General features: G+C 38.6%; 1 protein-coding gene across 3 annotated transcripts in view; it reads left to right on the forward strand.

The window, feature by feature from the left end:
• LOC117396960 (multivesicular body subunit 12B-like) overlaps positions 1 to 13,499 on the forward strand; it is a 44,733-nt gene that overhangs the window by 10,687 nt on the left and 20,547 nt on the right. For all 3 annotated transcript variants that reach the window (XM_058986746.1, XM_058986748.1, XM_058986747.1), the window contains exons 4-7: positions 1,818 to 1,914; positions 3,063 to 3,192; positions 3,315 to 3,446; positions 9,275 to 9,369. In XM_058986746.1, the coding sequence (XP_058842729.1) occupies positions 1,818 to 1,914; positions 3,063 to 3,192; positions 3,315 to 3,446; positions 9,275 to 9,369 (454 nt within the window). The remainder of the gene's footprint in view (positions 1 to 1,817; positions 1,915 to 3,062; positions 3,193 to 3,314; positions 3,447 to 9,274; positions 9,370 to 13,499) is intronic.

The following is a 13,499-nucleotide window of genomic DNA, read 5'->3' on the forward strand; positions in this document are numbered from 1 at the left end:
AACAACCTTTGGTCTTGTGCTTGGCCACCACGGGAAAAGGATCATGCAATTTAAAAAAAGTGAAAAATAAGTGGAGGTCCTCTCTGCTAACAAACAAGCAAACAAAGAAAGTAGCTTATTGATGGCACAGAGCACCCCAAGCCACCCCTGTTTGATCATTACAAGCCATTTGTCATAGTTTGTTTTTAAGCTAAGCAGGTATATAGGATCAGTACTGAATTGACTTACTTGCAATTCAAATAACCCGTGCTGCAAAAAAAAAAAAAAAAAGTAATAACTTTGGTAAAAAATACATTTAAAAAAAAAAATGGATAAGGCAATGAAATGGTATTATTGAATTTGTTTCATTTCGTTGCTGCAAATGATCTGTCATCAGCCATCCTAGCAAATAAATTCCATGCACAATATTTCAAATATTTGATTGTGAAATTTGCAGCGTGTGCAGTAATTCAGTTTAATGTACTATTTTAAGCAGAATGCAGAGGTTTAGGTCTTCAGTATTTTAAAAAGTGTGCGTGTTGAAAGAGCTGTTTCTTTGCAGTAGGGTTTTAATATGTATCGCACAATTACTGTTCTCCAGTGTCCGTGTATCATTCGAAAACGAGTGTCCATACTAGTTTAAGGAGTTTGATAGAAATAAAACATGACAGTACCATCAACAAAATCTATTTGATCTGCCAGTCAATATTTCTACGGCTGTAATTATCTATGACAAAAACAGATTCTGTAGAATTAGCCATTGAATTATGTGGTTGGAAGAAAAACAGTTTGTGATTTTTATCATGCTGTAGGTTGGATGTAGATGGGCTTTTGTCAGGTGTTGAGAGGGGGGGGGGGGATCTTTCTTGTTTCCATGCATAGTAATAATGTCCATCCGTATTCTGCCTGCCTAAAAACTATGCATACAAATGTTTAAAATGGTAATCACACTGCATCACAGTGCACATCAATGAGTCCACGGTTTGTAAAATGGTATGGAAATACTGAAATGTTTTTGTTTATTTGCTGAATATCACACATGTTCTGTAAAATACATAGGCATGCATTAAGTGTACTGTAGGTTTTCAAATATCCCCACAAAAACAAATATTGAACTGTATACAGGCCTTGGAAGATAACCCCACCCAAAGCAGCAGGCCAGTACACTGATATAATATACTAATAAGTATATCTGTGCCGATTTTCATTTATTTTTCCTTTTTATAGGAGTTAAGTTGCAGAAGATTGTCTGGGACATCAACTTTTACATCACCCGAGTTAAATCCTTGAACACCCCCAATTATTTTTTTTTTTTAATGGATTTCCTAATAAGTAATGCTGAACAAGTATTTACTGTGTGTGTATATATATATATATATATATATATATATATATATATATATATATATATATTTTGTTACCTCTTGTTATAGCCATGCTTTCACTGCCTTTTCTTCTATTGAAGATTTTTTGATCTTATGCATGAATCTTGAATTTCGAAGACCACTGCCTGTTATTTAACATTTTTGTGTAACTTGAATTAACGACAAAAACTAAATATTCTCATTGCAATATGAATAGGGGCAGTGAGAGTGTAAATAAAGCTTAAGAGGTAAAAAAAAAAGAGGCATTAGTGCATTGTTGTTTTGAATGCTTGGCATTTTCCCATGCAACTCATGTCATTTTCTGCTACCCTGTAGTGAAAACACACAGTACAGGAGTTTAAAAAAAAAAAAAAAAAAATGTCTTGTGGGAATCCTAGTCAAAGAAAGTCGTAAATTTCATTACAGATTTGAATATTGTAATGTATGTGTTGTTTTTTCTTTCCTTTCATAAAGAGCCATTTAGGTAATGTGCTTGTCGACATGAAGCTGATTGACATAAAGGACACCTTGCCGGTGGGCTTCATTCCTATGCAGGAGACCGTGGATACTCGTAAGCAAACATTTTTCCTGCAAACTAACGTTTACTTTTTAATGCTTTTCATGTTGACGATTACCTGCAGGGATTGCTTGCTTCCTTGCTTGCTTGCTGCTTACTCCCAGAAGATGTGTTAACTTGAGTTTCTGAATATTTTATAGCGCAGCCCCTCCTAATTTATGAGAATCTTTGGGGATCAAATAAACAGCTCATCCCAAGAGCGTTGTAAGGGAGCTGCGAGTCGTTCTTTATATGAGCATGAAGGATGATTTTTGTATGGGGGTGTTGTGATTTATTTTGGTGGTAATCTAATATTGATGAGACAGTTCCACAAATGCTTTAGTACTGGTACTAAAATTATGTATTTTACTGTGCATTTTATAGGTATCTGTCTATCTCAAAGTTTAATGCATGGATTATATGTATATACATAAGGTGTAAAATACATAGGGCCTTTGCGTGTAGATTATCTCATAAGGATGTTGCCGTTCACGTGCATGTGAATGCAGATATCCAATGTTGGTTAATGCTCTTGGGCTGCTATTGATTTTCTGTTTGCTGCCTGAACATTTTTTAATTGATCCGCAGCTAGGAGTATTCTTGGTATGCACATCCCCTTCGGTTACAATTTTAATTACATTTTCTTAAATTTTAAAACGGTTTCTGTGAACTCCTATGGCGTTCGAGAAGTTGCCTTGCCATAACTTTGAAATAAAATAAATAAACATATATGCATTATACAATAGATACATAGATAGGAAACCTAACATGGTGCAAGTATGCGCACAGTGATGACCGAAAGGGATATGCCATTTCAGAGTTATCTTAGCTAAGGCATTCCTGTTTTTCTTCTCCCCACTTTTGGCATTTTCTTTTTGAGTCATCTCAGCCTGGTCCTGGTAAAGTTTAAGCACCCCTGTGGTCTCAGTAGAGTTCTCAAAATCTAAATTGGAAGTACATGAGGTGTACCAGTGTTAACATTAACCTAGCCCCCTCCCCCCACCTCCAACACAGCCACTAGTTTATGTAAGCAGGACCACATTTGCTCGATGTGTTATTTCTTATAAAGCAAGACTGAGATGTGAGTGAGTTTTTGCTCCGCAGCTCTTGGGTCTGTGTGTAAACGGTTTCATTTTGTTCTTCTTCTTCCTCCTCTTCTCTAGAGGAACCAGCGTTCAGGAAGAGGAGGCTCTGTATAAAGTTCATTCCCCGGGACTCCACTGAAGCAGCTATCTGCGATATCCGAATCCTTGGGAGATCCAAACAAGCTCCCCCACAGTACACCTTTATAGGGTAAATGTCTACCACTGGATTGAATGTGCTTCGTTTGGTTTCCACCTCCCTCTTTATTAATCGTGTTTTCTTTTATATGCATAAACACCTCTTTTGTTTTTATTGTATTTTCTGTTTCGTAGCGAGTTGAACAGCATGGCTATATGGTATCGAATGGGAAGGGTCCCCAGGACGCAGGAACCCCTTGAGATTCAAACCCAGACTTCTTCTCAAATACCAACTTCAGCACCCGCTCCAGCACCTAACCTGCCCAGGTTAGCATTTTTCAATTGAATTGCTTGCTCGCCTATACATATCTAGACCAAGAAATGCAGGCCTTCTGACCTGAATGCAAAGCTATGCAAATGTTCAAAAAATACTGAGATACATGCATATGTCATCTGTTTCTCTTCTCTATCCTGTCTGAAATAATAAATACTAATGTAAACATCTTTTAGCTGTCAGTAGCTTATATAATTGCATACAGTACTAAGAGACCTAAACAACACTTCAGAGAAAGCGGCACAAACAGTAATTCCCTTAGCAGGGTAATAATAATATGATGAGAGGGAAATGGTGAAAACCCAGAGGAGTTCAGTGTATTGAAGTGTAGCGCAACGTATGACTGGTGTTTAGAATCGCTGTTTGGTACAGAAGTTCATAAAGGCTACTTCCTGCTATTGGCGGCACTCCCTGAGAGTGGCAATCAGGCCCTTGACTGAGTGAAAAGGTGAATCTGCGTTAGCGGCACTGGCAGCCCAAGCCTTCAAGCAGCATGGTGAATCGCAGCTGGACGAAAAAGGAAGCATTTGGATAGATGATGGAGTTTATAGCCATTTACTGTACCATTTACACAGGCTGCAAGGGGGAGAGGAGATCGCTTTGTACTCCAGCCAAATTAAACAAATACATCATGTATTAAAAGAAAGTGCTCAAGGTTTGCTTTGCAAATTCTAAATAAACAATTGGATTCCTTTTAAAAAAAAAAAAAAACTGGGCATAGGTGTCAATGTTAAGAGTAAAAACGCTTCCCTTCTGAAATAAATTACAGACTGAATTAAGCACAGATCTTATAATAATGGTTTATAAGTGTTGGCTATTTTTCTTTTTCTTTTTTTTTTTTTTTTATAGCATTCAGACTTTCCAAACACCAATAATTGCAGCCAAGCCTTGAGATCAAAGTTTGCATTAGCAATGTTTATTGTATCTTTCACCTATCAATAAAAAAAAAGCCTTGCAACTAGTTTGACTCAATTCCTGAATGCTATTTCATGTAACAAGATTTTGCAGTCGGCACAGCAAAATGTAGTTTTGCATAAAATAAATGAAAGCTTCAACGCAGCTCTTTGTAGCAGAAGGCTATATTTAAAATATTGAAAAGAAAATCGCCACCCTCAATGGTATAAAGAATATTGATTTCTCATCAGTATGATACAAGAATGCCCATTTTATCAGGGCTGTGTTTGCCATGTGCTTCAATCTCTGGTAAAAGCAGTTTGGCCAGAATTAGCGGTTCCAGAGTTCTACTCCTGTGTAATTGCAGGGTTAAGGAAAACGTTTGGAGAGCTGTGGTACAGCAGAACTCAGTACAGTTTAGGATAGCAACATGCAATCGTGTTCTGTGCGGAGGTGGTGAAGCTGTTTTTTTTAGTACATCAAGAAGTTAGAAAAACACTTAACAAGCCAGGCCAGAAAGTTCAACCTGCTGCTTGATGACAGTGGGCAAGGTACCACATGGTATTCTTAACACAGTACAGAGTGCACATGTGCTCAGTACTGCTTAAACCTTAGCATTCTTTTATTTATTTTTTTTAAGATTAACAGGTTTGAGGTCTTTTTGTTTGCCCATTTGGATTAATATCAATCGGGGCTTTCTTCTTTCTCAATTTTAGAACGGGCCAGCCGTGGAGTTAACTCCCTAATGTGGAAAATGTGATCTTTAAAAGCCGTCTTTCAGTGCGTCGGACAGGCTCTCTCTCTCTGCTTTAACAGTGTGCTCTTAGCTGCCAAGTTTGCCATTTGTTTTCCTGATAAAGCTGTCATCAAGAGGCTAACTCCTGACCTCTGTGCTATTCGTAGCATAAATTAGCCATTTTCTTTATATCCTTTATTTTAAACTCATTTTCGGACATTTTATCCAGGAACGATGCCTAATTTAAATTTCGGGCGTATTTTTTTTATTCGAAATCAAGGCAGCGCAAAGCAGATTTAATAAATGCTCTTGTTTCGTACTGCAGTAAGGTGGAACAAGCTCTCTGCTGTTTGCACAAGGCTACTTTTTTTTTTTCTTGCGTCGCTGAACTTTATTTTGCAAAAATATTGATTGATTTCTGACAACGAAACCAAATAAAAAATGGTTTTCAGCATCGCTAGGAGGTTTTCACATGTCTCTCTTAAGGTAATTCTACAGAAAATGGACTTGAATCGTCCCCTTTGCTGTAAGTCAGTGATTCCTGTAAACCCAACGGTCCATTTTTTTGTGTCAACCAAACATTACCTCTCTGTCATGCATTGGTTTCCACTGCACACATGGCAGCTCTTACAGGCAGCCTCTGAGACTTTAAACCGTACTTGAAACAGTCTTCTAGTACTGGGGTACACTAGAGAATTAGAGTTGAAAACCATTGCTGTAGACTGCAGCACAAGTTGACTCAGAGTGTAGGGAAAGACCATTTTGAGTTGCAGTATACAGTTACAGTTGGGACTTTCTATTTTATTATATATTTAGCAGTTGCTGAGTGTTTAATCGGTGGCTTAAAAGAATAAGCTAATACTCCAGTACTGAAGTGCCGGTAATCTGACCCCTGCTTCAGAGCTGCATTAGCCGTTCCAGGCTTTTCTGTCCGATATACTTGAATTTGTGACTGCTGAAGCGGGTATGATCGGGATTAATTAAGCTTGCAGTGCCGTGCAAAACATGGAATGGCTCAAACTGCTACGTAGAGGCATCGAGACTTCATACCTGTAATTGCTTAGGCATTTAGGATGTTCTGCATTTAGCTGGGAATGAAGGGCATCCACTGGTGCAGATCAGCCCCTCTGAGCCTCTATCGATGCAATTAGCAGCTCAGCTCTTAAGGGTACGGTCCTAAAAATAAGTCTCAAATGTGCAATGATGTTGCATTTCTGTTCTTTGATGGCCAGTGCAGTGACGCAGTTGGCAGATGTACAGTATCTGATAGAGATTCGTCACTGGTGCCTTTGTTTTCTTACAAAGACAGATGATTATATTTTTTGGGGTGTGTGCGGTGGGGTGTACACTAATAATTACTGTATCGCCTTGCAGAAAGGTCTTGTTGAACTGTAATATCTGATGCAATACTTAGCTCAGCAGTACTGCTGCATGTGTGAGGAATGCAAATGAGCTCCCATTAGGCATCTGATTCTGTCTCTGTGCTGTAAGTGTTGTGATCGCGTTGCAAAGCACGGCAAGATTTGGGGAAGATTGTCAAAACATTGCTTCAGTTCGTACTGTGTGTCTGCAGGAGGTTTGTACTTCCTTTTTAATGACATTGTAATCGTTCTTTATTTAAAGATGTGTCCTTTTTTTTTTTTTCCCCCGTGTGGTTAAGCAACTGCTTGTTAGGTCCCTTGAGTAATACGGATACATGGTTTCCCAGACTGAATATGTTTCCTTGAATAAAAGTACTGTTTCATTCTTCAACAAGAAGTTTAATTCCATCTGCAAGCAGAGCAGATTTCCTAAACTTCAAAAACACAGTCTTAAATGATATGATAAAACATATTGAAAACTAAGTACGGGTCCCCCAAGTGGCTCACTTGGTAAAAGTGTGTCTGCATGGTGTGCATGATGAGCCATGATTTCCTGTATTTTAGCAGTCAATTGCATAGATCCTTCCAAGTCTTCACAGTGTACACTTAATTGTTTCCAACGCTGTGAAAGTATTAATCTGTCTCACTAATGTTTAAAAGATGACTAATGATTTTGGAGTCACAGACTTCATTTAACGATGGAGAGAAAAAAAAAAATGCAGTCTCTCATTGAGGGACTAAGCTGCCCATCTTTAGCATTACAGTAATTTAAAGACGTCTTGTTTTTGCCAGAGGGTGCTGTGCTTCAGAAGACCCTGACACTTGGCAGTTCTCACTCTACATAGAGCTTAATAGACATATTAAATGCACAGCAGGTTTTAGATTTCCTATAGTGCACACTTAATTTTGTTGTTGTTAGTAATAGCACTATGCATTGACTTTGTATACAGGTGGCCCATATTTGTAGATCTGAACCAAATAAGAATATAATGAAAACTATTGTGTTTTGTCTGGAAGTAAATTTGGCATGGATCCCGTCTAGGTTTCAGACTTGCAAAACTACAATTAAAGTAAGCTCACTTGATTCCACAGTATCTGTGTCTGCGTACTGTTTTGCCGTGGAATAAAACGGATCAATACTAGGAATGGCACTCCCCGTACTTCACCGAGTGTCGGGTAATATCCGAGTACGGCTGCAGTTTGGAGTGACACTTCTGCTTGTGGAATATTCCTTTATTTAACTCAGGATTTGGTATTTTCTGAAACCTTTGAGCAGGTGGCGTGGCAAAATGTTTTATTTTGTTTTGCTGAAGAGGCTGCTCGTTATACTGTAGTGTTGCACAGCAGCTAATCCATCTGATATCAGCCTCCCTCGGTATGTAATCTAAACTCCCGGAGGACTGCCGCCGGTTAACGGGTTAAAACCTGTAATTGTTTAAATCTTCCAGGCTGCGCTCCCAGTTTCCTGGTAATTTAATGAGGAACTACACTGTAATTAAATATTCAAATTAGAAATAAGTGTCAATATGGCTTCTCGTTGCTTGGAATGATGATTAATTGTATTCAAAACTCTAGTGGCCGACATAATCTGAACAAAAAGCGGTGCTGTTGATTATGTAGCAATACACTTGCCATGTTTTTGTTTTAAGAATTAGACCTGTAATTGATTCGCCATATGCTGCCCTTGTGTGCGCAAGTAAAAGATATGTGTTTAGGAACCTCGGGATTTGGTCCTAGTAATTTTTGTTGGGGGCGGGAACGTTGCTTTTTAATTTCACGTTCTGGCAATTTTTTTTTCTTGTTTGCAGTCTGTTTGTTTGGATCTTGCTCAGTTTTGCAGGTTTTCAGTTTGGAACAGATCTGGTCTGGACTTTGATTTCATTTCAGTTTTTCCACACATGTGAATTGGATTGTCTTTTACATGTTTTGCTGAAAGAGCACATTGTCAGTGTCCCCTGTTTGTCTGTATCGTTTGTGAAATGCCTGTCTCTCTTTCAAAGCAGTGTTCTGTGTTTTTATGTTGGAATCAACCTTTGCAATAGAAGGGAAGCCTTCATTAAATGTGGCAAACGGTTCCAGAAGATTGATGCCAACCTTTTAAAAATGCACAACTGGCCTGGATTTAACACCTCTGAATTTAGATGTAAATGAACAGGAATAAGTCAACCCCATCAAAGAAAATAAATCTGGGTTTCAACCATCACTTCCTAGATGCCCTATCCTGTCTCTGTAGTGTGTGTGTTTTATAAAACCATTAAAAGATTTACAATGATACCACCTAGCATCCAAAACGAAAAATGCCTTTCTGTTAGCTATTGTTTTCTATTTGTCATATTCTTTGTGCTAAAGTATTCTTTTTAAAAATGGTTGTATTTATTTATTGTTTCTTTATTAACTAAAGCAACTGCTTCTAGTTCCAGATTTGCATTTATCATCTGCTTCTTCTACAGTCTACAAGGATTATGGATGAGCAACAAAGTAAATCTAAATGTAATGGCTGAAATTGCTCGTCCTTGTACCATTAGTTTTTTTTTTTTTCTTTACATTCAAGCATCTTGTTGTAAATGCATTTGAATGATATTTTTGCATAGCACATACTGCCACCTGGGTTCTACTGTTGTAATCGCAGCTGGGGAGTAGATGAGCCTGACTTTCCTTTGCAGTCTTCTCTGAACATGCTTTTTGGGGTTATGGTTAGGGTGAGGGTTTTTATTATTTCTTAGTGGGGTCAATTCTCTTATCCCAAAACCTCTTCATGCAGTCTAAGCATGGACGCCACTGCTTTCAATCTTTTAATCGTTATTTTTTATTTATTTATTTTTTCTTGCAGGCACATATCCATGACCCTCCCTGCCAGTTTCCGTGGTAAAAACAACACCAGACCTGACTACGAACACCAAAGCTCAAACCTGTATGCCATATCTGGTAAGTGTTTGTTAAGAATGCGTAAGCTTAAATGCCAAGAGCTGAATTAAATTTCGAAGATTAACGCAAGACTCATTCAATTATAATACAGTACCATATATTACCTTTTTATCGCCCTTTTTAAACACAGATTATAATGTACTTTACATAGTTTCTTTTCAGTGACTTGACAAGCGCTCTCAATCGCATTTAACTGGCGTGACACAGATATAAGACCTCCTGATCTTGTGCTCCAAAGTTACATCCATTTCATAACCAGGATAACTCTCTAAATACTGGTAGTGAAATCATGACCTTGCGTTATGCAAAATGTGAGCCAGCAAGTCTTAACAAGTCTGAAAAATGTATACTCAAGCTGGATAGGAAACCATCCAGTTGATCTAGTGCTGCATATCAGTTACAGTTCAGTTCCAAAAACAATCAATGTCATGCATAATTAACATGGATCTGCAGGAGGATCTCCTATCCTCTTCACTGTCAGTGAGACACTCGGGTGCTGAACAGATCAGCTGTTCAGTACTCTCTGTGTGTTGGACTAGTTGCGCTGGTTTTGCCAGTCAAAGCTATGTAGCTTGCAGCTGATGCTACTGTCCTCCGAATACTCTAGGTAAAACTTTAAATAAAAAAATAAAAAAAGGAAATAACAAACAGCATTGACATTTTTTTTAACGTTTATTATTAAAAGTTTCCAAACCCATTTTTCCTTTCTGTTTTTTAGTTGTTAGCATTGTATTAAGTTGAGTATTCAACGTGTATATAAACTGTTTCAGGTTGCCCTGTGCTGTTTGAATCTTGCTACAGCAGGACCTTCTTATTTGGGTGCACAGAGACACCCTGTGGTGACTGTAGCCACATTCTCTCTCTCTCTCTCTCTCTCTCTCTCTCTCTCTCTCTCTCTCTCTCTCTCTCTCTCTCTCTCTCTCTCTCTCTCTCTCTCTCTCTCTCTCTCTCTCTCTCTCTCTCTCTCTCTCTCTCTCTCTCTCTCTCTCTCGCTCGCTCGCTCGCTCGCTCGCTCGCTCGCTCTCGCTCTACGATACTCTACTCTCTCTCTTGACTCAGCTTCAGAGGGGTCTTTATCTGTAAGGCTCTGGGCTTTTGTCTCCTCAAATCCTGAGAGCCAGCTTCAAGTTTCAGACCAGGTACAGATTACTCCTTTATTGAGCTCTAAGGTTCCCCCCTCTCTTGTACGATACCTTCGATGACCAAAGAGAAAAAACACTATTTTTTTCCTCTATCTCTATCCATCCATCCATCCATATACATTTTGTTTTAAAGCCTGAAAACAAAAGTTAAATAACATTAGTAATAATTCAAAAAGTGGGGATCCCCTTGCTACCCTCCAGCCATTCTTGACAGATGTCTGTTCAGAATCAACACCGTATTTCTTTACTGTAGTATAATGATAGAAAAGTAGCAGTGGTGCAAAAAAATGAAATAAACAACAAATGGTTGAAGCAGACAATGAGATGTGTGTTAATTGTAAGGTGTTTTGTGTATGCTGTACAAGTGTAAAGGTGGTGTTGACAGGTGGCCAGGCTTCCTCTCTATAAAACCATGTGTGTGTTGTCAGGACTGTGCAGGCAGCCCTTTCCTGATTGATGAATTGCCTGCTTTCTCGATTTAAACCTTCCGTCGCTTACAAAACAAAAAAGCCTACGTAAGGATGGCAGAAAGGAACATGTCAAAAATAAAATAATCTTGTGTGCTTTACCTACGGCATCCGCAGATGTTGAACACAGGCTGTGTGACATTTATTACCAAAATATACAAAAAAAAAAAAAACTCTTGCTGTTATTGATTTGGCAGTGCCTCTGGAGAGAGTGTGCGTTCTGAACCGTGCTCTTTCAGCACCAACAGCACTGACTTGTCCTTTTCACAAGCGATGAAGCGATTTATAGAAACGTTTTCAGTTTCGACTTTTTGAAACTTATTAATATGCTTCTGCTCTGCTCGGTAAACAGACAACGCTTCTGAGATGCCTTATCGGGGGCCAGAATAATTGAAGGAGATAAATATGCAAATTGCCATCATTAAGTACGATACAGAGAATGCAGATAAGCGGATGTTTATCGATTGTTCAGAAGCGACGTTTAAAGCCGTGTCTGTGATGGATTTATTTATTTTTAAAGGATTGTGCATGAACGCGCTGTGCTGCAGCAGACAGTTAACAAAACAGGCCACCAGACTGGTGTAGCGATCAGATAGATGTCTTGTCATTTGCAGTGCTTTCAGTAAATTAACATCCAGTCCATTGCACGCTAGCAGAAGGAGACATGCAGCTTTTAAAAGTTGGTGCTCTGGTGAGCACCCAAATAAATAGGAAAGGAGTTTCACTCCCCCAGGTGTATTGATGGATCTCCAGAGTTAGGCTGCACAGCTGTCAGCAGCCTCACTCTAATGCTTAGAGTTTCTTGGTAGTTCCACTGTAATGTTGTGTGCCGAACCCCCAGGGTTATAAGTAGAGACAGTCCAAATCTGTGGATAACGGAATTCCTTGGAAAAATCGCAGAATTTTACAGGCTCCCGCAGAATTCACAGTCTTCCACAGATGAGCCATATTCTGCAGCTACGTCGTCATCATAATTATCCTAAACAGACCGCCAAAGTGACTTGAAATAAATAACTTGTTGTTATTTATAGTTGTTGTTCGCCTGCTAGTTTTGTTAAATTAACAGATGTTTCCAAAAGTAGGAGTTAATTAAAGACTGGAGTTCAGGCTTAGAAAATGTGACCCAATAAGAAGTCTCATGGGATGTGATGTTTTTATTTGACATATCACATAGGAAGTACTTAACCCGTAAATCGTGCACTTTGGAATGATTTCTGTTAGAATGAGAAAACCTCTGACGCCCTGCATATTCCTTGATTGGAACATCACAGAAATCACCATTTAAGGTTTGATTGTTTTGCCTCTTTGATTTTTAATGGCTCTCTTGTACTTGTCACATGGTAGCACTTAATGGATGAAATAATGTACTACATTGTTTTTCTATCAGTAGTTTATTGGCAAGGTGTACGGAGGCAGCAATTAACTCCCAGAAAAATGTGAGCTCACGCATCTAAGAAGATTGCGCAGTTCTAAATGTGTAGCACTTAAAACTTTATATATCATTAAGCACTGTAAAAAATAACTGGGTGTTTTATAATTACATTTGAACTGTCGCCCCAATTACCTGTATTGTCAAAGAAAGAGGAATTTCACAAGCTGTCACCTTGTAGGAGTTCTCTAGGGAAGACGAGTCAAGTCATGTGATCAGCTGTGCAGTTGGGAGGAAAGTTAGCACTGCCAGAATAAAATAACACATCCTAACAAAAAAAAAAAAAAAAAGAAAAGTGTACCAGGAAGGCAGCGTTTTTGTGTGTGGCATACAACTACGAATCCCACTTCAACAGCTTCTTTTGATGTGAAGCAATCTTATTATGTTTGTTTGTTTTTTGAGAGATAAGTAATGTAGAGCAAATGAAATCACACAAAATGATAAAATAATAAAAGGGTTACATTTTTTTTTTTAATTGTTGCAAGCTGAAAATACTTGTTGCTTTTTAAAAAAAAAAAAAAAAAAAAAAAAAAAAAATTCTGGGCTCATCATTTTGTTGCAATTAGACAAGTCAGGCTAACCACAGGCATCTGAAAACTTATCTGGCAGTACAGTATTTACATGCAGATACTGAATAGGAATCAGAATAGCCACTGGGGGCCGTGTTTTGTTAATGCTCTGTACTGGTGACTAAGTGGCTGCCGTTTCCACCGTCTCGGGGTGGGTAGATTGAAGTTTGAAATGGGCACGGCTAGATCACAGTCTTCAAAGTCACAGCGTGACATTCGCACCGATGAGGGGAACTGGGAGCCCTGGAAGGGCACCAAGGTATATCATTAATATGGATAGTGCAAAATACAGATGAAAAGACACACCAGCTCTTAGGAAAAGGGATGCCTGGGCTCGATTTTTAGCTATTTTTTAAAGTTTATTTTTAACCAGAGAGGAGGAGGAGGAGGAGGAGGAGGGTGTTAAGAACAATATTTATTTTGACTCTATGAATACATTTTTGTATGCTGTGCATTCAATGAAAATAAATGCTGCTTAATATTCACCCTTTGTGTTGAATTAACTTGAAAACGTCCTGAGGTG

The sequence above is a fragment of the Acipenser ruthenus genome, chromosome 15 (assembly GCF_902713425.1).
Source record: "Acipenser ruthenus chromosome 15, fAciRut3.2 maternal haplotype, whole genome shotgun sequence".
Lineage (NCBI taxonomy): Eukaryota > Metazoa > Chordata > Actinopteri > Acipenseriformes > Acipenseridae > Acipenser > Acipenser ruthenus.